Source organism: Geospiza fortis, unplaced genomic scaffold (genome assembly GCF_000277835.1).
Source record: "Geospiza fortis unplaced genomic scaffold, GeoFor_1.0 scaffold49, whole genome shotgun sequence".
Taxonomy (NCBI): domain Eukaryota; kingdom Metazoa; phylum Chordata; class Aves; order Passeriformes; family Thraupidae; genus Geospiza; species Geospiza fortis.
This window is the reverse complement of record NW_005054378.1, coordinates 550,381-575,053: the sequence shown is the minus strand read 5'-3', so window position 1 is coordinate 575,053 and position 24,673 is coordinate 550,381. Positions and strand designations below refer to the sequence as shown.

The following is a 24,673-nucleotide window of genomic DNA, read 5'->3' as shown; positions in this document are numbered from 1 at the left end:
CAGGCCAGCAGCCAGGCTGGCCCCAGGCAGCAGTGCACCCATCCAAGCAGTTTCTCCAGGAGAATGCTGCGGAAGACAGAGTTGAAAGCTTTACTAAATTACAGGAAGACACCAGCTCCAGCCTAATCCACCAAGCAGGTCTTCTTTATGAAAACTCTTCTGAAGTTTTAGAGCAGAGACTTTAATCAGATGCATTGTACAACTAAGGTACTGGTGTTCATGACTCAGCTCCAGAGAGTAAAAAGGAGTTTTTGAAATTACACACCAGAAAACAGAAGACATCCTGAGTGTTTTTCTGGTCTGCTCCAGTCAATAGAATTGCTACCACTTATGGAGAAGAGATGGGGAAAGATTTAACGTGGAATTAAATGCATCTATTAAAGATTAATGAGAAATTACTTTATTTCAAGGCAGAGATCAACTTCAAGGTAATCCAGACTTCCAAGAGAGGTCAGAGGACATCATTTACTTTCCTGTACTCTAAATCTTAGTAAGTAACTCAGTCAGCCTGAGAGCCCATGCATATATGTGGGTAGTTTTGAATACTTATGTTTCAGATTGACCATTTTCTTGCATAGACAGGAGAAACTCATGTATGCCATTTTCTGTTGATGGTACTTTGAAACATGATGGCTCTGAATGTCTACATGATCTGTTTCTACCCATGTTCCATTATACAAACAAAGTTTCAAAACATGTGCGTTGCTGTAACTTAGAGAAACATGCCAGACATTTTCTAGAATTCGCCATAAATAGACGGCAACCAAGAATTGTTATGCAATGATATTCAGTGCAATCACTGGATCAGAGACAGGCAATCACACTGCTATAAACCAAAAATCACATGCAACCTGTATGTAGACTTGCAGTAAATGCTGTAGATGCCTGCTCTGTGCTCATGCCACCTTACCAGTTACATCCTGCTTATAGAAGGAGATGAGTACAGCTGTCTCAAGAAATCTGTCCTGTGGTGGATAAACTCCTGGAAGGAGACTCCTTACAAACTTCAAATGGCAAACTGTGCATCAGAAAAACTTTAAGTTCAAACTTTTTTGCAGCTCAAAATGAAAGACTCAAGCTAAATCTTAGGGTATTCAGAACTAACTCGAAGAGATATTTCTGCAGGCAATCATCCTGGTACAGACAGATAACGAATTCCCACCTTAGCTGAAAGAAAATTACACCCTCGGCTCTCATGAAAAATCTTTCTGCCATACAAAGACCAACCTTTAGTGCCCTGAACTGATAATCACCTGGCTTTCATTAAATAAAGACACTTCTAATTAAACAACCTGATCAACACACAAAAATGTGTGCTTTGCAGGCAAGAAATGGCAAGCAATTTATCTTTCAATATAGTAATCACTTATATCACACTATCTGTAATCTACAGTGATGAATAAAGGTATTTAGGTTATGAAATCCTAGATGAGTTACTGACTGTATTCATTTCAACAGCAAGAAACAGCAACTCAAAGTGCTTGCATTTTCAGAAACAGGATTCAAATTCCAATCCAATACAAATTGAATTGGCCCAGAAACATTTTCACTTTTTACTAAAATATATTCTCACAGGATGATCTCCCTCTTGAAAGGCTGGTGAAGAGAGAAAGGCTGGTGAACAGTCAAAGAAAAATTCAAGTTGGATGGGAACTGTGCTATTATCTGGTCTACACCACACCAAAACAAGGCAAGCTTCAAAGTGCATTAGGTCCCTGGTACAGTTGGGCTTTGAAAGCTGCCAGGGTTGATTTTCCTCAAGTTCAGGAATGTAATGCTAATCACAACATGAAGGACATGCCACACTTGGAGGAATCAGACAAGTCTAGGAACTGGGAAGTGGTGAATCAAGGATGTAAGTACATGAGAAACTGATTTTCAAGAGTCTCAAGTTTTGAAAAATGCTAAATACTGCTGAATCAAAGGGCACATGCATAGGTCAAACGGACTGTACAACAGCAGTGACAGCATATGTCTAGGCAGCTGGTATGCTTACACTCCTAATGACTGCCAGGTAAACAGGTAATTCCACAAAGTGATGGATAGAACAGAAGTTTACTTCCTCATGGCCTGTAGCATAACACAAAATCTTTGACAGCAAGTGCATTCATATGCAGCCTTGAATCCACTGAAGAAAGCCTTACTCCCACTTCAAAGTGAGAGGATGCTGGTGAGTATGGCCACAATTCACTCTCCCAAGAGCCACTACAACATTACACTGGAGAAACTGCAATATCAGATCTAAGAGTTTGCAAAGTGCTTCTCAAGGACAGGCAGCTCTGCTGCAAATTTGAATTCTCGTGTAAATCCAGAGGTGATGTTTCACAAGTGTAACAGTATCATCAGAAGCCTACAAAGCCAAGAGGACGTTTTGATCTTGAAGAATGGAAATGAAGGCACTGTCTTCTTTCCAGATTTATCCTCCAACAACAGAAAAATATACACCAGACATGACTGTTCACCCAAGGAAAAGATTTCCATAGGAGGGACAGTTTTTAAAGCTAAATGGATGAAACTGAAAGAGGCATATAGAAAGAAAACAAAAGGAAAATGAAAATATTTTAAAAGAGACTAGAGACAAGGCTGATTAAAGACTGTAGAACAAAGAGATGGTGAACTGGCACAGATCTCAGGCAGTAAACTGAGTGAGCTGAGAGTGAAGTGCTTATCACCAGGAACATAGTGTCACTCACATCAAGAAAATAGACAGGGCAAGCCAAACAGTTCTACTGTGGCACACATTCCAGGAGACTGAGTGTGGGTGGAATTCTGTTGTGAATGCTAGCACAGGTATTGAATTACTGATATTTCCTTTTTGCTTAAATATTTAGATCCATCTGCATCCCTGTTCAGTGTTAACATTTTTTAGAAAAGACAGGTAAATTAACTATGACCTAGTATCTTAGAGGTAAAAGGAAAAAAACATTATTTTTCTTCATGCTATTACAGGGTAGTCTATTCCAGACCACCCTATGTTTCAAATATCACTGCTAATCACTTTGAACACCCATGAAAAAGCACCTGAAACCTGACATTCTCAGTAAAAAAAACCAGAAAGAATGAGGATAAAAACATTATCTCATTTTTACAGATAAGAGAGGCACAGAGAGAGATCAGAGGATTTGCAGAAAGTAACACAGGTAAGGCAAGGCTATTCCTGACAGTTATTCATGCAAAAACTGTTTCTGTCTGGCCTTGCAAAATTATTCCAATACCCTTGGGTCCCTAGTCAAATTAGTTCTTTATTTATTATCCCAGTTTTCAAGTATCTTTCAGATGGGCTCACTCATTGTTCCCATACAGCTGGGTAAACAGACAAAGTCAATTCCATGATGAAGGTTTACCTTATAGCATTCAAAACCCTTCGCATATGTGGGATTTTTTTTTTCTTTAAGCAAGCTAAGAATGTGTTTAAAGGTGACCTGTGCTGAAAAAAATGGAACTGGGGAAGTTTGGGGACAATCACAAAGGAAAGGCTTCTGAAGATTGGTGTGTTTCAATATCTTTTTCAAATGAAAAATTAATAAAACAATTAAGTAATGTTTGAAGCTTTACTATGTAATCATCCTTATAAGGCAAAAAAAAATAAAAGGGACAAGAATGTTAGTTGCCAATATCAAAAGAAAGCAAGGCGTATTCGTTTTTGCAGATAAAGGCTTTTTTTGGATTTTACTGTGAAGAGATACAACTACATTCAACAATTTTTAAGAAGTGATTAAAGACAAATAGCAACATAATAAAAAAAAGGTTTTTAAAAAAAAAAGCCTTCCTGAAAGTCAACTTTGTTAGGATTTTACCATATGCCCAAAGCACTCCATGTCTTTCAGGATGCTTGCATGGTGCTTAGTATTGAACAATAACCTCGTTCCTGATGAGGGCCACTGGCAAACCCCAAAGAGGGGGCAGACATCAGAACACTGAGGGAGAGGAGAGATGATACACCATTGAAAATTAATTCTTGATATTCCTTTCCATCTATAATCCCACTCATTCCCATGTTTCTTCTACACAAGGAAGAACTGAAGCCTCACACACACACCACACAAGAATCTTTGTGAACCAAGGGAATTAGCAGATGTGTTGGTAATCTTCCACAAATAAGAAACAAACACTGCCAGCTGTACTTGTAAATTCAAAGATTAACATTAATAAGCAGTACTAAGACTACAGGTATTATCTTTCCTTAAGGTGACAGAGCTCAAGAACTCCAGTTTTGCAGCAACTCAGCTGCCTGTCCAACTTTTGTGCCTCAAGTCCTACCCTCAACTGCAGAACATCTACAGATTCATCATCCAGAATGTGCCAAATCAAACTGGATTCTTGACACTGTTTAAGATGGCAGTGAAGTAGTGAGTATATAAACTAGGTCAGACACGATTACCTAGAACAAGGGCAATTTTCTTTACATGTCTCTGTAAAGCATATGAAAATAGCAAAGACTGAACGTTTGGATGCTGCAGAGAGTATATCCAAAAATCATTTTTGATAGAAAAGTTTAACTACATTTTACTATGAATGATATTTTCTATTAACAGCAAGGCAGAAGCCTATTTTTCAGTAGAGCTCTCCCTTTACCAAAGCACTATCTCTCTGAATCTGAGTCAACTTTAGTGACCACTTTAATATTCACTTTACAATTAATGCTTCTTTTTATGGGTTGGTAGAAGGTAAACCAATTTCAGTTCGGCTTCTAGGTATTGAATTTATTATAAAAAGTTATGTACTTAAAACTCCTATAATGAAACCAGAGGCATCATGAGATATTAACCTAGAGTTAATGCTGAGAAGGCCAGTTTGAATAATTCAATTCATGTCACCTTAAGTATCTTTTCAAATGGAATTAACTTTATCTCACAAAAAAAAAGGAAGTTCCATGTTCCAGTTACTGATTATTGACTCCACAAGAGTTCTGACTTAAATCATCTTACCACCATCTTCCCAGCAATTTTATTTCACTACTACCAGGATGCTTCTTTACATTTTGAGGACTGACTTTCATTATAAAGAGGCAAGATTAGCTAAGAGGAAAACATGGTTTCAGCGTTACTGCTATCATTTGGTGATACTAAAACAGACAAAAATAAAAGTTAACACCAAAGCGTCTGCATTAGTTCAGTATAGCTACAAACCAGAGCTGCATTTCAGCCACATGCACACGGCTGCTGCAGTCATTTACATCCTGTAGAACTCCACCTTTTTTTACAACAATGCCATCGATGTTTGGTAAGCTGCTGTTCTCTTGACCTCTTATTCGGACAGAAAACCCAGCATTTAAACTCTGAAAGGAGATGTTTCCAAATACCTATCTAAGCCCAGGGGAAAGTGACAGCTCATGATCCAAATTACGATAGGGTAAGAATGAGGGAGACAGGCAGGTGAAAAGCAGAAGCAGGAGGCATTAAGACACAGGTGTAGCACTAGAAATTACTCCAAACTAGCAAGAAAGAAAAAGGAGGGGAAATGAATAGAAACAAGAAAGAGCAGCTCAAAACAGGCAGAACAAAGAAGTGCTTCGTTATGGAGTACAGCTGCACAGTCCAATGTTTCTGCAAGAGACGGGAAAATCAGAACAGTGTACATCGAAACACAGAGACCCTGGAAAGATCAGCAGTGTCCTGTAATAGGAAACACTGATTATGTCTCCTACACAGTTCTACGAAGAGAAAACTATGTGACAAACTAGCTATCTTGCTTTAAACCCAGACACACACAAGATTTCCTTAACCTGGAGAAAATAAAGTGAAAAGGAAAATACTTCAAATGGATTTGGATTTAAACAAATCTCACAAAGACTTCCATTATCCTAACATTTCAATAAAATTGCTCTTGTCAAAGAAAGGGAGAGCACAAAAGCTTCAGTGGGGCAGCAGGAACTGGCATGGGCAGTACTTGGAGCAGGAGGAAAGTGTTCTGGGTCTGTCCTCTTCCAATTCTTTCCTCTCCAAAATCCCTCCCTGCTGTGCTCCCCTTCAGCAGACTCCATCAGGCAGACAGAACAACACTGGCCTAAACCACTGTGTTAAGACAACACTCAAAGGGAACAAAAAACATTCAAAGAGAGATCCATCAGGACACTAAGAGTTCACAGTTCAGGTATTAGAAGATGTGCAAAAATAACACCAAGTCCCATCAAGAGCAGCCCAGTGACCCTTTTTGGGTTTGGAAAGCCATCCTGTGAAGGAGTGCATGAGGGAAAGGATGGACAGAGTGCAGCAGTTCTGCTTGACTCTTCACGGTTTCTAAACTGTGAGGAGAAACACAGCACAAAGTGCTTGTTTGGGTGAAAAATGGTAACAATTTATAAAGCCAAATGCAAAGAATGAGAAAATTGAAGAGGAAGGCTAGAAACATCAGAAACACTTTGCACGCTATAAGAAAAAACAGTTGAAGCATGTTTTGACAGGTTTTTATCTATGCCTACGATGCTTTGCACACAACAAGAGGACTAGGGTAATTTCAGACCTGCTAGGCTGAAGCTGTGGAGTATGTAACCATAAATGAAATGTCAAGGCAAACCTCGATATAATATCTGAATTTGCATTTGTGGACAAAAGTACCTGTAAGCATAGAGAAAAGAAATAATGGAATCAAAGATGAGCTTGATAGAACTTTGCACATGAAATCAGAAAACAATTTTAAAAAAGTCTCTGTGTATACACTGATAGAGTGATTAGAAAGACAGAAGAACAAGAGGAGATGAACATGGATTATTGAAATGATTAGACAGTCAGTGGGCTGAAGGTTTGCTATTATCTGCTTCCATGCCTTTGTCCTGTAGATGTGATGACACTGGATACCTCCACACTAAGGGCTAACCTAGTATAGGATAAATGTATTTGAAGTTGAAAGGCTAGAAATGAAACATTCAGGGCAAAACCTGAAAAAAGGATTAGCATCACCTAAAACACAACAACCACAGTGCTTTTGGACTACATGGACTCCTCTGGACTATTTTCCATGGAGATCCCCAGCAAGCTGCATGCCATACAAGCAGCAACACAGACATCATCCATTCTGGGAGGATATTCTTGTTTTGAATTCAATGCCATCACAAAAATGGAGGGCAGATATAAACACAAAAGAATGGAAATGAAATGTTTATAAAAGGTTAAAAGCCTGACAAACAGCTCAATGTTCAACAATGTTAGACCAAAAAAAAAAGCTAAAAAACATGCTAAAAAAGACATCATCAGGACAAAAAAAAAACATTCCTGATGCCAACAAAGACACAGAGTATTGCTACCTGCTTCCTGAGAGAATTAAGACTCCTTCCTGCACAGCCTCCCAGTCTCCTGAGAAGCAGGATCTGCCTGTATAATTCTCACAGCAGGGAACCACTGAGACCTCCTTTTGGATACTCTGTGCTGATGACTTTATTTCTAGCCCTGTTATAAATAAGCCTTTAAGACTGTTCCAGAAGAAGAGGGGATCAAGGGCATAATCTCTACAAAAAGGCATGGTCTTAGGTAGGATGGATTCTGGAGATCTGCAGATGGAAGCTGCTACCAGAGAACAGCAAGCAAGAACCTGGGGTGGAGCACTCGCATAGGCAGTCTTCTCTTCCAGGGTATAATCTGCCATCAGCAGGGACAAACCAAGCACCTAGCTACCAGGGGAAAATCTCAAGCAACCATGTTCTCAAGGCTTTGGGTGCCTACATACAAGAAACATTTTACCACTTAATTTAACACATATCTCTAGTCAACATTTTCTGGTTTTAACTGCATATAGAACTACAGGTCTTCTATAAATAGCTCAAATCAGATGAGCTGCTTTACAGACTTGAGAAAGCTCTTATTGACCAAATACATCATCTGTAATGCCCTTTTCAATCATCAAAAGCCACTGTGAAAATGTGAAAGGCTATATCTACAGTGACTGCAATTATTTTCCTGTTTAAATAACAGAACAGAAAACATAACAGCATCTTAACTTTTTCCTTGGCAAAGGTGTGGGTTACCATGATTCCTACTCCATTACAACATGGTCAATTCACTTCACCCCTTCTACTGATCCAAAACTTGTCGGGGTTTTTCTCTTTGTTTTCCTGCAATCCATGTATTAAGGCAAGGACTCATGAGAAACCAATCACAAAACAGTATTCAACACCGTAAGATGTAAGATAATACATTCACAGTCTCAAAAAGATGTTTTGACTTGGTAATTTAAATAAAAAAGAGATGGCAAAAAAAGAGCTTACCTTCTGCTCCTTTTCCTTGGCAGCACTGAGTTCAGAAAGAGAGTGTGATAGTTTTTCTTGTTGCTCAGCTAGGTACTTCTGATAAAGGCTCAAAAGTTCTTGGCATTCTCTGTACTGCTGCTGCAGAGGTGAGACATCAGAAGTTAAGGGAAAAACACTCTTTAGCGAACAGTTATAGCCAAATATACACCAACTTAGTCTGTGTAAATCTGATTTAGATCCATAACAGTTCAATTTAAAAACAGATACCATGTGTTTGAGTAGCGCCTAATGATGATAAATCTGCCTAGAGATGAATGTTCAAGTACAACCTTCTTCCTTACTCAGAGTGGAAAAAGAAGAATTGCACCAAATTCTTTTACCATTGGAAAAGGGACAGCAGCAGGACGCAGGTGATGACATTGTTTCAGCTGGAACAACTACAACCCTCTTATCTGTATTCAGCAAAGTCAGCCATTACCAATGTTTATTTATAAATAAATAAATAGCCAGCCAAGTAAGTAAATAGTCCATTTTTAAGCACAGACATCGATTCACAAGCCCACATACCCAAATCCAATCTCTTTGCTTGAGCGCCCATAGCTCAAAACCCCACAGCCACAGATGCAGTGCTACAGGCCTTTTACAGACCAGCAATAATTTCTGGACAGTAATCTGGAGAAGCAGCAACTGTGGTGTTTGCAAGGATATTAGCAACAGTGTCCTGCCTTGCTTGCAGCATTGAAATTCCAACAGGAGATAAATCTGCTCTTCACCTGTCACTGTGTAATTCCCTCCCTTGCTCATGTAGCATGGTAAACCATTTATGCTCCCCTCTCTCCTCCCTCACTTTCAATTATGCATGCAGATGGGATAAGGGCTCGCTGTCCAAAGAGATTACTCTGAATAAATACTTTAATAACAAGTCACTGCAATTAAGGTAGGGAACAAAAACTTCTTCAATCTTTAAAACGGTGTTGAGTTACAGATTTCCTTAACATTTTTATGATCTAATCATTGCTTCTGGGCAAATTCATGTTGCAATCACTTTTGCCAATCATGGCTGCATAAATAACTCACTGCTTTGTTATTCCCTGTTATGACCCTAAGGGGGTTTTTTTGGTTCGGTTTTGTTGCCTTCCCTCTCTCCCCCCCCTCCTCTCTTCTTATTCTTTTGCAGGAGGGGTGGCCTTGCCAGGGCTTTGTTTTTCCTGTTGTTTGGTTGGTTTTCTTCCCTTTAAATAAAAGGCTACCGAGAGAATAAGCAAAACATTTTAGGAAGGAATGGAAGGTTAATAAACCCCAATGCTGAAATCAATCAGGAGAGCTCTCATAACACCTTTGCTCAGCACCTGGAAATATGGGAGGGTACAAACAATGGTCTTAACAAGCTAATTGCTTTCCAGAGCCAGCCTGCCTGAAGCCGGAGCTGTTTTACATTTCAGTTCATTTCGTCAGAGAGCACCAAAAGGCTGAAGTGATTTGTGGTGGTCTCAGGAGTCTCTGCCAGCTATGATGTATATAAAAGGAATTTTTTATTCCAGTTGTAACCATAGGCAGTAATGTTTATAGCAGGTGAACATATTAGCCTGGACGCAGGGCATGAATTTTACTCTAGCAAAAGCCAGTTCATTTATACAGCTTAAGAGTTAAATGTCGGTATTTGAAGACAAATTATAGGGAAATTCATTTAAACCCATGTTATGTGGCAGAATATAAAAACAGACAGTCCTATCTATCTTTATCAATTTTTTACAGCCCTCTTAATTCACTTTGCTTCCAGCAACCCCTTCCCCACAAAACAGGTTTTGCCCTCTCCTCCCTCCAGCGAGCATACTGCTGGCACCAGAAACGAGCACCCTAAACAGCCCTGGGGCACACGAGGGATGGCCAGGCAGCCATCGTCACTCTTGCCACAGTGTTAGTACCAGCTCTACTGGAAAGCCAGGCAAGACTGCCCACGCTCTCAGGACTGCAGAGCCCTCACGGTACACATGATGCCACCACCTCCTACATGTGGCTGCAAAATTTGTTTAAAATACAGTTTAAAACAGGACAAGCAAAATTAACATCAGCAAAGTATGCAAGCAAATCCTGGTTGTCCAAAGGCCAGTTATGTGATCATGAGTGGGAAGGGCAATGGCTCACATGAGCTTGAATGGTGGCCAAGATGTCCCTGAAATTCTTGTGAGATTTGGTCAGCCACAGTAAAAGTCACTGTATTAGAAGATCAAAACCTTGTTCATTCACACAATCCCTCTACATTAGGCAAAGTATTGTTACAGCCATCACAGTGTGAGTTTAAAGCCCTACTTTGCTTACTTAAGTAAACATGAAGCTTCTAATATGAAAAAAGAGTTCATTTGTTTGAGACACGTGCAGAATAGCTGAAAATATGGCAACTCTCAAAAATGTGCTGGTACATTTACTGCAGAATATCTTCTTAAAAAAAAAAAGCCTTAATATTAGATCTTACTCTCTCACTCTATTGAATTTTTTGCTAAAAGCAGCAAGATTATCTCCTTTTTTCTCCTGAAAATTAGCCAGACAATACACAACACTGCCACAAAAATATTTAAGTCATTCAGATATAACAAGATCATGCATCTACTAAGGAAATACAGTCTTTGGACAGACATGCATGTCATAAATATTTTCATAATCTGTTTAAAAAAAAGAGGAAGCTTTAAAAAACAGTATAGGAGAAATCCTACAGATTTTCATTCCAAAAAAGGTAATATACCTAAATGGACACATTTGGTAATTCTTCATGTGATCAGGAGCACAAATATTGAATTTGCAAGATGTTAGTTACCTGGGAGAAGTGGTACTTGGCATTTCACTGAAAGGTAGTTTTATGTCCAAGAAATATGCATTTGAATGTATTAGAGTAATACTTTTTATGCAGTTTATTAGTAAAGTATTGAGGTTGTATGAGGAGGAGAGGGAAACAAAAAAAATTAGAAATGCAAAGGTTAGAATTTCAATAGCCACATTTACATGTAATACTGCAAGTACTACATATTTTATAGAATAAATTAGTTAATTTTTTCACTGAATGTAAGTCAAAGAATTAAGAGCTCATTTATGGCTCTTATGAGATAATAACCTCAGTGGAGACAGTTGGCTTTGAGAGGAGGGGCTGCCAGCACACAGTGGTGACAGCTTACAGAAGCCAGGAATGGATGTCCAGGGAGCCAGGCAGGGAACAAGGAGCTTCTTCTTGGGGTGAAGCTCCACAAGAAGGCACAGCCAACCTAATGTTCAACTGCTCCCAAAGATACTCTCCCACTCACTCCTTCCATCCACACCAGCTCTGCTGTCCCCTAGATCCCTCACTCCAGGCCTGAGCAAACTGTCCCAGTGAGGCAAAAAGAAAACCAGGCACAAGATCCAGCATGAGGCAAGCAGGGGGAGTGGAGCTGGGAGCAGAGGACACCTCTTCTAGCATTGGTCACCTGTCTGGGTGTGTTTATCCACCTTGCAAAGTCCCAATCCCTTCCTTCAGCTCCACTCTTAATCCTCAGGCTATGAAGTCTGCTCCATGGATGGCTACCTCAACTACTCACAGCTTACTCCTTGCTGAAATACTGTCAGCCTCCTACAGGCTGAAGTAGAAAAAAAAACCCAAAAACTACAGTTCCTGCTTTCCCAGAAACTGGGAAGAGAAGGGCCAGACTCTAGCAGACCCACTGACTCCCTTCACTGTTCCCAGTCCACTGTTTCCACTGGCACTTTGAGTAGAAGTGAAGCCCAGCTTAAAATCTGAAATGTTTTAGTTCAGAGCATCCAGCATCTACCTAAGAATGAATTCTACACATGAGCCTACACATGCTTGTGCAAGCTATGCTCATGCTACAGCAATTCAAACTGGTCTCTTCAGGTCCAGGTTTCCAAGTGAAGCCAACATCAGGTTGCTCCACGAGGACTATTTATCAAAATTCTGCTTTTCTTATATCACTTTTTGCAAGAGGGAAAAAGGAAGCCAAACCAGAAGACAGAGAATCTCCCCCACCCCGCTCTGGGGGGGCCTTTATAATTTAAGAAGAATTTTTTCATTTTATCTCACTTTATTAAAAGAAAAAAATAAATTTAAAGCAGCTTCCAATCACAGCAAAGTGAGCCTGGAAAAAACTTTTCTAGAAGCTACTAGCAAAAGAAGAGGACACAGCTAATGAGATTCTTCACAATCAATATAATAACAAAGGCCTTCCTGTTTTTTCAGAATGTTTGTGAGAACTCACTACCTAGTGACACTTTCCTCACTGGTTTGCCAAGAGCATTTTTGGGACAGGCAGGAGCTCTATTGTTCCCTTTTTACACATGGGAAAACTGTGTCACAGGGAGTCTTTGGGCATGTCTGAGCACACAGGTGCAGTCCAGCAACTCCACACTCCTCAAGGCAGCTCCAGGACATGTGTCTTGCAGCTGCAGGGAAAACTAGCACAGCTCAAGCACAGCACTAACAGACCAGATTCATCTTGCACCTGATTAGCTCAGAGACTGAGTTTGACTGCATTCACCCACACAGAAAAGCCCTAATAGACCTCCCAAGCATCAAACAAGATGCCCAGTGATGATTCATTCCTGTAGTCCCTGACTCTAGCTTCAGCTTGGACTGTCCTTTCACTCAGGGCTGCATTCTCTGATCCATGGCCAGAATAGAACACAGGAGCCGAATCTCCATCTTCAGTCACCAGATGCTGCAGTCCCATCAGCCCCCATATCCAATGGAAGATTCTCTAGAGACTCAGAGCTATTACAGAGATATGCAAAGATGAATAAAGCAATCAAAGGAAAGAAAAAGTCAAACACACACAAATTGGATTCGAATTTAAATCAGACAGCATTAACTTGAACTCTGTGGTAGAGAAACAAGAAATTTTCTGTGATGTGATGAAGAAAGTTTTTTGACATGTGCACTCATGACCCAGTAGCCACAAAGCACTGGTCTTTTTAAATTCCTGCTTAAGAACATGCAGCTAGAAACCTGACTAGTTATCACCATGTTGCCAGTTTCAGCAGACTCAACTCTTTTCACTGCCTCAGGTAATCCCTCGAAAACAAATGCTGCGAGAAAAACTAGACAAGGAAGAAGATGCTGAGGAAATGCCACAGACAGTGGGTGGATGAAGCTACACTAAGCTCTGAGAGGTCTTTGGTCTCCCAAGAAAAATCTCCTCAGATGAACTGCAGGCAGACCTGCGCTTGCCTGCATGCTCTCCAAGCAGGTGTGTGCACCAGATCCATCCAAGGCACTGTGCACAGTCCCAGCAGCACAGCATCAAGCACCACAAGCCTGATCTAACTTACCTTGCTTTGATGTTTTTGTGGGGTTTGTTTGGGGGTTGGGTTTTTTCTGGCAGCAACAGCAACACTACACCACTTCCAAAATGCCTCTGGCCTGTGGCTGGCACATGAAGAATGTCACAGCAAGCTCACAGCTGTTTAACAGACACACCACTGCATCCATAACTGCGGCACCACGTACTACTACAACATTTCACTGTACAACTCATAGCCCAAACATCACTCTAAAAAATGCTGCAAGAGTAAGAAAGCATTTCACCAAACTCAGGCAAAGGCTAAGACCCATGTTTGGAGCCCTGTAACTACAACTATCCCTGTAACTACGACTAACGACCAAGCTACTCTAAGCTTGATGGCTCCTAAGGGAACCAAACTTAGTCTGCAGAGCCCCAAAGACCCACAATAGACTAATGGCAAATTCCACTACAAGTGTGTTCAGCTTGAAGTGGACCCACACTTTTTTTCATGCATCACCCAAGCATGTATTTTTTACAGTGTTTTTGACACATAAAGCAATGGGGTTTATTTTCTGCCTTAATATTTTGCATATCAATAGGAGAGAGATACCGTGCCTTTTGGAAAAGAAGCAATATGTATGTCATTCTGATTTCCACCTGCAGGCTTTTTTCTCTCTAACCAAAGAAAGGATTAAAATAATGCAGCTTCAACCACTTACATATGAAAAGTCATATGAATAAAAATAAACTGCTGGTATTAATGAATTAACATCTAAAAGGAACACTTTAAAATATAAACTAAGATATTCTAAGCTCTTTCCTTTAGCATTTAACAATTACATACTTCATTGGAAGCTGACCCACATTTAATTTTAAAATACTACTTGGGTTTAACACATACAGTCCTGTGCTTTGACAATTTCATCTCAGAAAAGCAACAGGACTGCATTTTAGAAATCAGACTATCCAGGCATGGATCAAAGTCAACCCCAACATGTTTCTTCTGCCTTAAAATTAAAAGAAATAAAATAAGCGGTTTGACTCTACGTGAATTATTGTTCTGAGAAAGGGTAGAGACTAGTAACTTCTGTGAAGGTTTATTATCTAAACTCTGAAGTTGCTGCAAAGACTGAAGGTAATAAAATATTTTATGAACAACTTCACTTTGCTCGTTCTTATATAACTGAGTTTATGTGGACTCCCTGGCACAGTGATGCTAAGAACCTGTAGGGAACTTTCTGCACATCCACTTTTCGATGTATTAAAGAAATCATCTGGTGAGACTCTGAACCTTATGAGCCTTCAATTCAAAACACAATTTCCTTCTGATCCAAATGCCTTAGGAAGCACAATTCTGAAAACACTATAAAGAAGCAAGTCACATACAATAAGACAGAGTGATCTCCAATCTGAAGCCCAACAGTTACATTTTAATTTACACTTGAATATTTTAATGTTGTTATCCAGTCAGTAAATTAACTCAAGATGCAAGAATAAAAAGGGAAGATGCATAGGGAAAAAGGTCACAAGGTCTACAAAAGTTAAGAACTTCACTTCTGTTTGAAGCATCAGCATTATGTTGTTGAATGCCACAGTTCTCATATAAAGGAATTGCTTAATACATTCCCATTCTGTTTGAAGGGAAATTAAATTTACATTCTTTGGGAATATGGTATTGTAATTAGTTCATGACTTGATTACACTTTGAAGTGAGCCGAGACTGCATATGGTGCATACAAATTAGTTAAGTTATGGTTACCTACCTACAGAAAAGCTACCGAGTTAAGAAAGTTAGCGACAAAGCCAGGGCAGTCCTTTGGAGCTTTCAAGAAGCACACAAAAACCATCAAACTCCAATCTAGTCTCTGGACTCCCAGATGCCAGGTGTGAACAGAAAAAAAAAAACATTCCTAAACAGGTGAAGAGTTGTTTTTAAAAAATAAGCTTTCCATTTCCACCTATAGCACCTGTAGAGCCACTGTAAAACTGATCCCAAAGAAAAAGCAATAAAAGATACAAGATTTCCTATGCTGGCTAAATTCCCCACTATGATTTATCCTAGTACTTGTAATTTTGTAATTTCTTTTATAGACAGCCTAAGTTTTATATTATCTACCAAGCTACACTGTTCCACACAGATGATGAAATTCCCAAGTTCACTTTAACACTCTGGAAAATATTGAGATGCACAATGCAAATATAGTGCATCTAAAATTGGCCGAAGAAGAAGATAGCCCATATGATTTGATGAGAGCAAGGAAAACATTTAAACCTAAAACTAATTCCCAATATAGCAGATGAACTCAGAGAAGTCTCTAACATACTTTCAAAATGCAAAAGCAGTTTAGGGTACAGGATTTGATCCTACATATTGAAAATCCTTTCCACAGGATATGCCAATCAAACTGGACAGCTTATCTGCCGTGTTCTCTGGTTCAAAGGTGGGTAAGGACAAAAATATCACACACCATTGTATGCCAGCAGATGTGCCTGGATCGATAAATGCAAATACCATCTCAGAGCTTGCATTTTCTATTCCAAGTGGAAAGCACATCTCCAGCCTTATCTTCATTAATACAAACAAAAGAATACTTACAAGCAAAGAAAAAAAATCGAAGATTTATTTTACAGGCTGGCTCTGCTAACAACTTTCTTTTACTGAAAAAGAAGGAAAAACATAACACACAAAAAACAAATTATGCTGCTACACAGACTGGCAAAAATATGCATTTTCATAATAATGAACATAGAGGATCTAATGAGAGGAAAAACTAAGAACCTGAATACACAAAATACAGACCCCACAGATCGTTGTAACAAGATACTGATCCTGGCATGGGCCATGAAAATTTCTACTTTTAGCATAAGAACTGCAGTGGCATTAGATTTTCCTCACTGGCAAGAAGGAATTTGTTCAGAACATACTTGCTCCTTTCAGGAAAGCTCTGCCAATGACTATAGTGACTTTCAGAATTTAAAGACTTCCTTTGGCATTTGCTTAAACGGCACAGCTACCCAGCCTCTTCCACTCGAAACTGTGAAGGAACTTGTTACTTATGTATTTGTCTCCCAGCCAGTAAATGTACCATGCATTTTTAATAGAAGAAAGGAGCCTGGAGATTCAGACATACACAATTTCTGTGTGAAACAGTCCCAGCACCTGAGAACAACTCCACACATTTCATCATGTACGACAGAAAATAATCACAACCTGCGCTATGTGAGAACACAAAGCCAAAAGGAGGCATTGTACCTCTCACCATCCACACAAAACCGGCGCTATTTTTCCTTCTACATATTTAGAGCGCAAAATTAAACAAATAAAAGGAACACTGCATAATTTAGCTTTCATTTTGTATCAAATTGCTCATAATTGTAACCATAAAATGGCGCCACCGTGTGCCCGCGCCGGGTATTGCCGCCGCCCGGCCCGCGCCGCGCACCCGGGCGAACGCTCGGAGTTCATTTTCTTACCGAAAAGCATCGCCTTGCAACCTGAAAATGCGCCGTGCAATCCTCCGGCTACTCTTCTTTCTCAAATCGCACTCTGCCCCACCCGCAGAGGGAGTCACGGCTTTATGTGAAACACCCATCGCTGGGAATGTTTGCTGTTTTAGTTGCAGGCCTTTGTAAGAATTAAGAAATTTTTTGCAGTAGCCACTGTTACAGTTTACACAAAGCCATTTGTCATCTTAGTACTACTCGATATTAAACCAGACATGTTCCTTACTCTAATTTGACAATGGAGCTCCTGGCAGAAGCCTGAGGAGAGATAAGGTGGGAATTGAGGTATCTGAGAAAGGATGCTCAGCCTCTTATGTTTAGACACAGTAAGAGGAGATATTTAACAGGATAAATGTGAGCTCAGAGTCAGAAGCGTGGAGAACAGGGGATGAAGAGGCAAAAGAGAAATGGAATGTAAAAGCTGAACTTACTGAGAGCAGAGCTACAGCACCTCCATCTCAATTAAAGAACATGCATAGTAAATCAAAACGGTGTCTGCTTTGCAGGGAATGAGAATGTAAGATCACAAAACATCAACTTGTTTTATAACTAAGCTAATCAGGTTTGGTCTTGGTTACTATCAGAATGGGGATCACCTGAGAATACAAAACGGTGTCTGTCTTGTTGCTTCCTTGCAGGAAACAATCATCGCTTTTAATTTTATATATTTGATGTCTCTCACTGAACTTTTTCCTTATCCTTAAACAGGAATAACGTTGATGGAGAAAGGCAGTCTCCTTCAGCCCAGCTCCCACTACCTTCAGAAAGAGAAAGTCTTCATTTGGCTACTTACTGGAAAGGAAATCTGGATGCTAGGGAAAGTTTTTATTTGCTGCTTCCTAGCATGGTTGCCACTCTGTATCTTCCACAGCAGGCATCAGGCTTGGGTATTTAAACTTTCTTATCTCCTCTTTTTAAACCAGAACACAATTAGACAGCACCATGCAGATTTGCAGATTTTAATCTGACTATTGGCAAATGGTGCAAGAGGCAAGATGAAAATCTGTAAATGTTGCTGGACAAAAATAGAAAAAAAATAAATACCAGTGAACCAAGGAATCTTGCCCTTCTTATGGAAGTGTCCTCAGCACTACAGCTAGAAGAGCACCAAATGTAAAAATCACAGATCATTCTAGATAATTTATTTTTTTTCCTTTAAAACTATTGCTATTTTGACAGTCTTTCTAACCTTGTTAGAACACAATCTGTTTGCATGATGTAGAGAGAAACGCATTGCTTCTTTTCCTAAGATACAGTTGAGGTCAAAACAGACTCCATACCGGCACACTAATATTAAGGAAGGTGTCCTCAAACCTAAAAAAAGGGAAAATATTGTATGATGGAGTGCTGGAAAGATCTTTTCCACCATGTGCTGTACACATCTCTAATATGGTAAGGACTTCAAAATGACAGATCCCAGAAAGCTGGTCCTTTCTTGTGAAATCTGGCTTTAAACATGCCAAACTCAGAAGCACTGGTTTCACTGAACTGAGGCCAGGGAAGGAAAGATTTAATAACAGCCTCATTATAAGGTTCATTGTTGTAGGACTATTTAATATACAAGATTAACACATCTTATCTCCCACTTTCACTCAAACCTATTATACCCCTCATTAATACATGCACATTTCTACATCATTTACAGCACTCAGGAATCAAATGTTACTGGCTGAAATAGGGTGTGTTCTGCTGCTCTTCCTGGTGATAGGCACTTTTTGCAATTACAGTACTCAAATATAAGCCTCACAATTCAAAATTAGAGACATGGGTAAGTAAATAGGGCTGTCTAAAACCAGGAGAAATATAAAATAAAAATAATTTGTTTTGTCAACGCTCTGGATTTCATGTCTTGATTTTGGTTTCCTCACACCCAGACCATTCAAATATTTTAAAACAGAAAAACTTCTGCTTTCCCAGCCTAACGAATAATGGTATCCTTCCCTCCTGGCAATTTGAGATGTAGAAGTAGGTAAGAGACCCACAGCTCCTCAAATTAAGAGGCATTTTAAAAGTCTTGAGATCTGGATGATCAGAGAAGAAAAGGAAGCTGTAAGGTAAGAACACTACAATACTTCCCCAGATTACATTCCCTTGTGTCCACAGACACAGCAGGGCAGGCCAGAACAATGTAGCTTAAAATTATATGAAGGGGGGAAAAATATCCACTGTTATGTTCTCAGGAGGCCAAAGGCTGCAGGAACTGTTCCTGCAGGAACTGTTATGAGTTTGCAAGCATCTCAGGACAGAGAAAATGCACTTGTCCAGCAACTGAGCAGATCCAGGTGCCTATAAGCCCTCCTGTGTTCCCCTAAGCTATGGAACTGCTCACCACAGGAGGCTGCAAATGTTTATAGGAAAAAAAGCTTTAATTTCTGAAGCTAACAAAAAGGTTTTCAAATCAAATGGTTAGTACTTATTGAAGAGAAAAGAAATGAATGACCTGGAATGATTCTCCTTAGAAGTTCTGATAGCAAAGACTTAACTTCCATGGGCCAAATGTATAGCTCCTAGGATTTTTCTACTGTTCTTGGAGATAAATGTGTTTACTCTGGCTGATTAATTTCATATCAGAAAATGTAATTTTTTGGGACAGCGACCCATTCACACTGAACTTCAGGCTTTTTGGAATTGTCCATTATTTCAGGTTAAAACAGTCGTGAGGTATTGGAAGTTGCTTCCTCCTGCAAGAAAAAACACTCATCCCTAAATCCGCACATTTATTACCACTAAAGAATAGCTGACATCCTGGAGGTCTTCTTGGCTTCTTACAAGGAGCATACCAAGGTACACAGCTGATGTGCACGCACCACAGAAGTCCAAGGTATTGGTGGGGAAGAGAGAAAACCCTTTCCCCATAGCTAAGACTCCTTTTTCCTCCCACTATAGTCCTCCACTCATCTTAGAAAACATTGCTACGTGTTAGCCTTGAGGGTATCAGTGCCAGAGGGCTGTTACTCCTGAAGACAGGAATTCCTGAATCTAAACTCAAAAGTGCTCATCAGAAGAAAAAATAGCTGAAAAGAGTTTGCATAAAGACAGTTACTGGCAGCAAGAAAATGATACTTTCAGATATAGTCCTCTCACAGGATTAATATTTGAGTAAGCAAATAGTTCTTTGGCAAATTCTTTACTTATTGCAATGCAGTCAGAATCACAGTGAGATGACTCCATGCATACAGCAACTGCTGATAATGCAGGCATCACCACGGATGCTTAGAAGGGCTTAGTCAACTCAAGAAAGGAATAGGCCTTCTTGTCAAATACATTCCCGTGGTTATAATAAATTTTTGAGCCAAACCAAATACAACATAAGGAAATGGAAAAAAAATCAAACAGTAAAAGGTTTTATATAACAGGGACCTAGAAAAATCAGAGAAACTAGGGGTATTTTCCAGACAACCGGTGATCAAGGTAACCTGCACACCACGCTATATGGGAATGCCTATTTCCTGCCAACAAGCAGGAAAGGAAAATTACTGTATGTGAATACCTTGCAAGGACCCTGGACTAGAATGACTGGTTTTCAGGAAAAACACCACAATAAAATTAAAGAAACAGAGAAATAAATGTAGACAGCTACCCTCCTCCCAGAAGTTCAAAACAGAAGACAAATAAAGGGCACAAAAGCACTGAACATTTAGTCAGATTTTCTCATTGATAACATCATCGAGACTATGGAGCCCCCAAAGATTAAAGATTTGACTTCTTTAGTGCAGGATTAATTTAGAAGCCAAAACTGCAGCAGAGCTGCTTGGTACCTCTCCTTAATTTCAACAGGTCAAGGAAACATCCATACCTTTTCCATCTCAAATGGAAACTTACTCCTGTACTAACAGGCAGAAACCTTCATCACTGCAGTATCTCAACAGCTCATGGGTATCAACAGACTTATTGTCATCATCCCTGTATGTTCACTCTGCAGGGAAGGTCACATTTGATATGGGGGAAGCTGAGATACAGACAAGGTATGTGATTTACAGGACTTCACAGAAGTAAGAAAACCCACGTGTATCAGACCTGAGAGTGCCTCCACAGCAGCCTGCAGTGCCATTCTGCCAGCACCATTCTCGGAGCTGTTGCACTCCATGCTGCTGGTGTGGCTTTCTGGGCAGCCTCCCTAAGAGTCCAATCCCCAGTTAAACCAGGAAAAATGGGATGTGCACTTTTCTTCAAGTTTTCATAAGACATTTCATGTATTCTTGCCTTCCCCTTCCAAGGATTAAGGTGAGAAAGAACTGAAGCAAAATACAGACAAAAATTAAAGCAGTAACTGTACCACAACGCATCTGCCTCTGAAGCAAGAAGGAACAGACAGCACCAAAACATCTTCAGATCTGACAGGTTGCTCTGCTACCAATCTGCACGAGCAGGTGAGACATGTCACTCTATGACAAGTATCAGAAAAAAAGGAGCTTAATGCAACTTCTGGTGTTTTATAAGATTTCTCTCTATTGTGCGAATGGAGACAACAAGCAGTTCTAACAAAACATGGGGAGATTTTTCTCCCCTGAGCAGCAAAGCTTTAAAATTAGCACTTTGTCTACGCTTGTTCTTTTAATGTCTGCATTTATTAAGGAGCAAAACAACCATGCATCTGAAATGCCAGAGAAATATGGATCCATAAATAATGCCACATTCCTATTCACACCTAATCTAAATATTTATGTAGTAATTTACCAGCAAAAGATGCAAACTATTCTTTAAATGCTACATTGTATTAAAGGTTAACCATGTGACATGTTTTATTATAAGGCTCTGAATTATGTTTAACACAAATTTTTATTTTCAGTGAAAGTTCTGGTGTTGAAATGGATGGACAGGGACAAGGAGTTTTAGTCACCTCTAAAAGAAGAATGTTGAAGTTCAGACTTCTTCAGTATTTTTTCAGTCCACACAGCCATAGGCCAGGCAACTCAATAGCATGCTGATTGGGAGAGGAAGAACCACCTTCTTCACAACTAGAAGAGCTAGAAATAGCTCTGTCAGGGAGGCTTGATGGTGCAGAGTTGCACTTAGATATGCAGCCCCTACTGGAATCAGGGCCAAATCAAAAGGGCTGTGCATGCACCTGCTGAGGGAAATGTTACATGGAATAGCAGAACTGCCCCCAGTACATGCACATGCCCTCGAATTTCACAGCTGCTAGATGCAGTCTCACCCTGACAGTGAGGTAACACCTCTCTGCCCAGTACCTTACACAGGAATTCATGATCCATTCCTCACTCAGTCCTACAAAACCCAGCTTCTCTCTCACTTCATGTCCTGCTGCAGTCATCATGACATATTTATGGCCGTAACTGTTCCTTTTGGTTCCTCCTTCAGCTCTCACCTTCATGCCTTCTGTTCCTAAAACCTTTCATATTAGACATAGTTTCCAACTTATCTTCTATTTTCTCTCTTACACAAGGCTTTCTTTAGAAATATTACTTTGCTGACTTCGTTTCCAATTCTCTTGATCTCTACGTGATCTTCCACATAGAACACTTTCTTCATGTCATCACTTTCCTCAGATGCAAGACCTTTGAAGCTCACTGCAGACTCAGCCATGCAGGAACTGATACAAAGATTTCCCAGTGTTTTCCATTTTCACGAACAGAGCCTCTTCCATTTACATTACACTGAGAGAGATCCACTCTTGTGTGACTTTTTGAGCCTATAATGTGCCGCGCTTTTCAAGGCCGTAAAATGGAGGGGTAAAAAAAACCCCACACTTAGGTTTAAGTAGTGTTCTGGGAGCTAAATATCTTCCAACCTGTAGTATAAAAAGAAAATTAACACTACTGCCAATATGCTACCTCCTATACTGAAACTCTCATGAGAAAAGGAATTCCCCAGGTCTAAGCACAAGGTATTCACAAATAAACATTAAGACTAATTTTAAATGTCCAACTTCTTCACATTTCCTTTGTGACTGTTAAAGCAGATACCTCTAACTCAACTGCAGAAAAGGCTCACTTTTTCCAGAAAGAGCTAATCAGGCGCAGCAACATGAGACGTAGTAACACTCCCTGCTTCAGCAAGAGATGAAGTGCAGACTTATTGACAGAATCTGCATTTTTGGTTCTCATGTGCTCTGCCTGAATAAGCTCACCAATCTGAGACAACACTTTCAGACACTGGTATCTTGAACATCACTGGTCTCTGGGACTATCCTTTTTCTGCACCTCACTGTATTTAGATCGAAGAAACCTTGGCAAAAAACAGAGGAAGCTGGAAGCATAAATGTTCATTCTTAAGTTGCAGTAAAATCTTTCATTTCAATGATATACAGAAGTACTTGGAATGTATTACAGCTGATAAATGCAGAAATGAGGTATAGAATACTACTGAAAATAGACCTTATTTGTATGCACGCCATACAAATATGTTAAAATACGTAGTTAAATATGCTGTTGGAGTTAAGTAGCTTTCATAGAAGAGAATCATTGCAATTATCAGTGGTAATAGCAAATCCTCTCTGATACAGATGTTTACTTCCTGTTCTAAGAACTAGGGCAGGAAACAGCCATGTTAAAAATATTTGTATAGCACCAGCCATAGTGTTCCTATTTGTTACAGCTAAGTGTACAACCTGTAACAAAAATAGATAGTTTTTTCTTCCTCCCCCTCCAGCATAACTTAATATATTTAAAACCTTTAGTCAACAACCAAATGCCTGCTATCATATTTTGGCACAAGCTGTCTCTAACTACAGTTCTATCTCTTCAGTTAACAACTGGAACACAGAATTATTCATCTCTAGGAAACAGATAGCATTAGCTTTTCATCACAAAAAGCTCAATTAAAGCCCATTTGAGAGAAGCTGAGCCACTTCTTTATTGCATTTTTTTCTTTTCCCTGCCTCTTGATAGCTAGGCTGAACCTAAATATCATTAACTGCTGTGAAGGCTAATATGCAAAGCCTAAGTACAGACCTGACTATGGCGAGTGCCTCTCTCAGTTCTGATGCATGGGGGGGAGAAAAAAAAAGAAGTCATCCCCACACAGACACAGTTTCTTCCCCATGCCCCTATGTTTACTTCTTGCCAATTTCTTTCATAAAATGGGAGAGGTGCACTGTCTATTCAATTTTTTAAATTTCACTGTGTGCCTTCTGTTTCTTAGAACATGGCAAATACTGTCTCTACACTATATCCCTAGTACTTAGAATGCAAAACACTTTATGACACTTCTAGCTCTGGGAGAAGAGAAAATGAAGCATGAAATAAGAAATATAGTAGCAGAACAATATTCATTGACACTGGTGAATCTGTATACTGCTGCACTGGGAAAGTATTAGTATTTGGTGTTTTAGGCTTTTTTTTTCATATGTTTGCCCAGCTTGTCTGATGCCAATGGTATGTCTGCCCTTGCAGCTTTTCCATGTACCACGCAACTGAGACACCAAATTCATCAAATTATGCTCAAATCTGACAGATTCATACATTCTCATTCAAATGAAAAATATTTTTAAGCTAAACTCTGTAATTAATATCACAGTTCTTCATAAACCCCCCACCCCTGAATAAAACACAATCACATTTGTTGAAAAGTCTGAGCCAAAACACAATAGAAATAGAAATCTTTTCTCTCCTAGCAAGAGTCTAGAAGTAATAATAATAATATTTTCTTTCCTAGCAAGGGTCAAGACAACAGATTCACAAACAATAAAGCCATAAGCATGGAACAAAATATATAAAAAAAATCTTGGCTGACCAAAAACTGACTTTGCTTGAAAAAATAT

The 24,673-nt window shown here is 39.6% G+C and overlaps 1 protein-coding gene across 1 annotated transcript in view; it reads right to left on the bottom strand.

Annotated features, from left to right (window-relative positions):
* KIAA1328 (KIAA1328 ortholog) overlaps window positions 1-24,673 on the bottom strand; it is a 167,502-nt gene that overhangs the window by 94,119 nt on the left and 48,710 nt on the right. Inside the window, exon 5 of the mRNA XM_031060275.1 lies at window positions 8,201-8,328. Within this exon, the coding sequence (XP_030916135.1) occupies window positions 8,201-8,328 (128 nt within the window). The remainder of the gene's footprint in view (window positions 1-8,200; window positions 8,329-24,673) is intronic.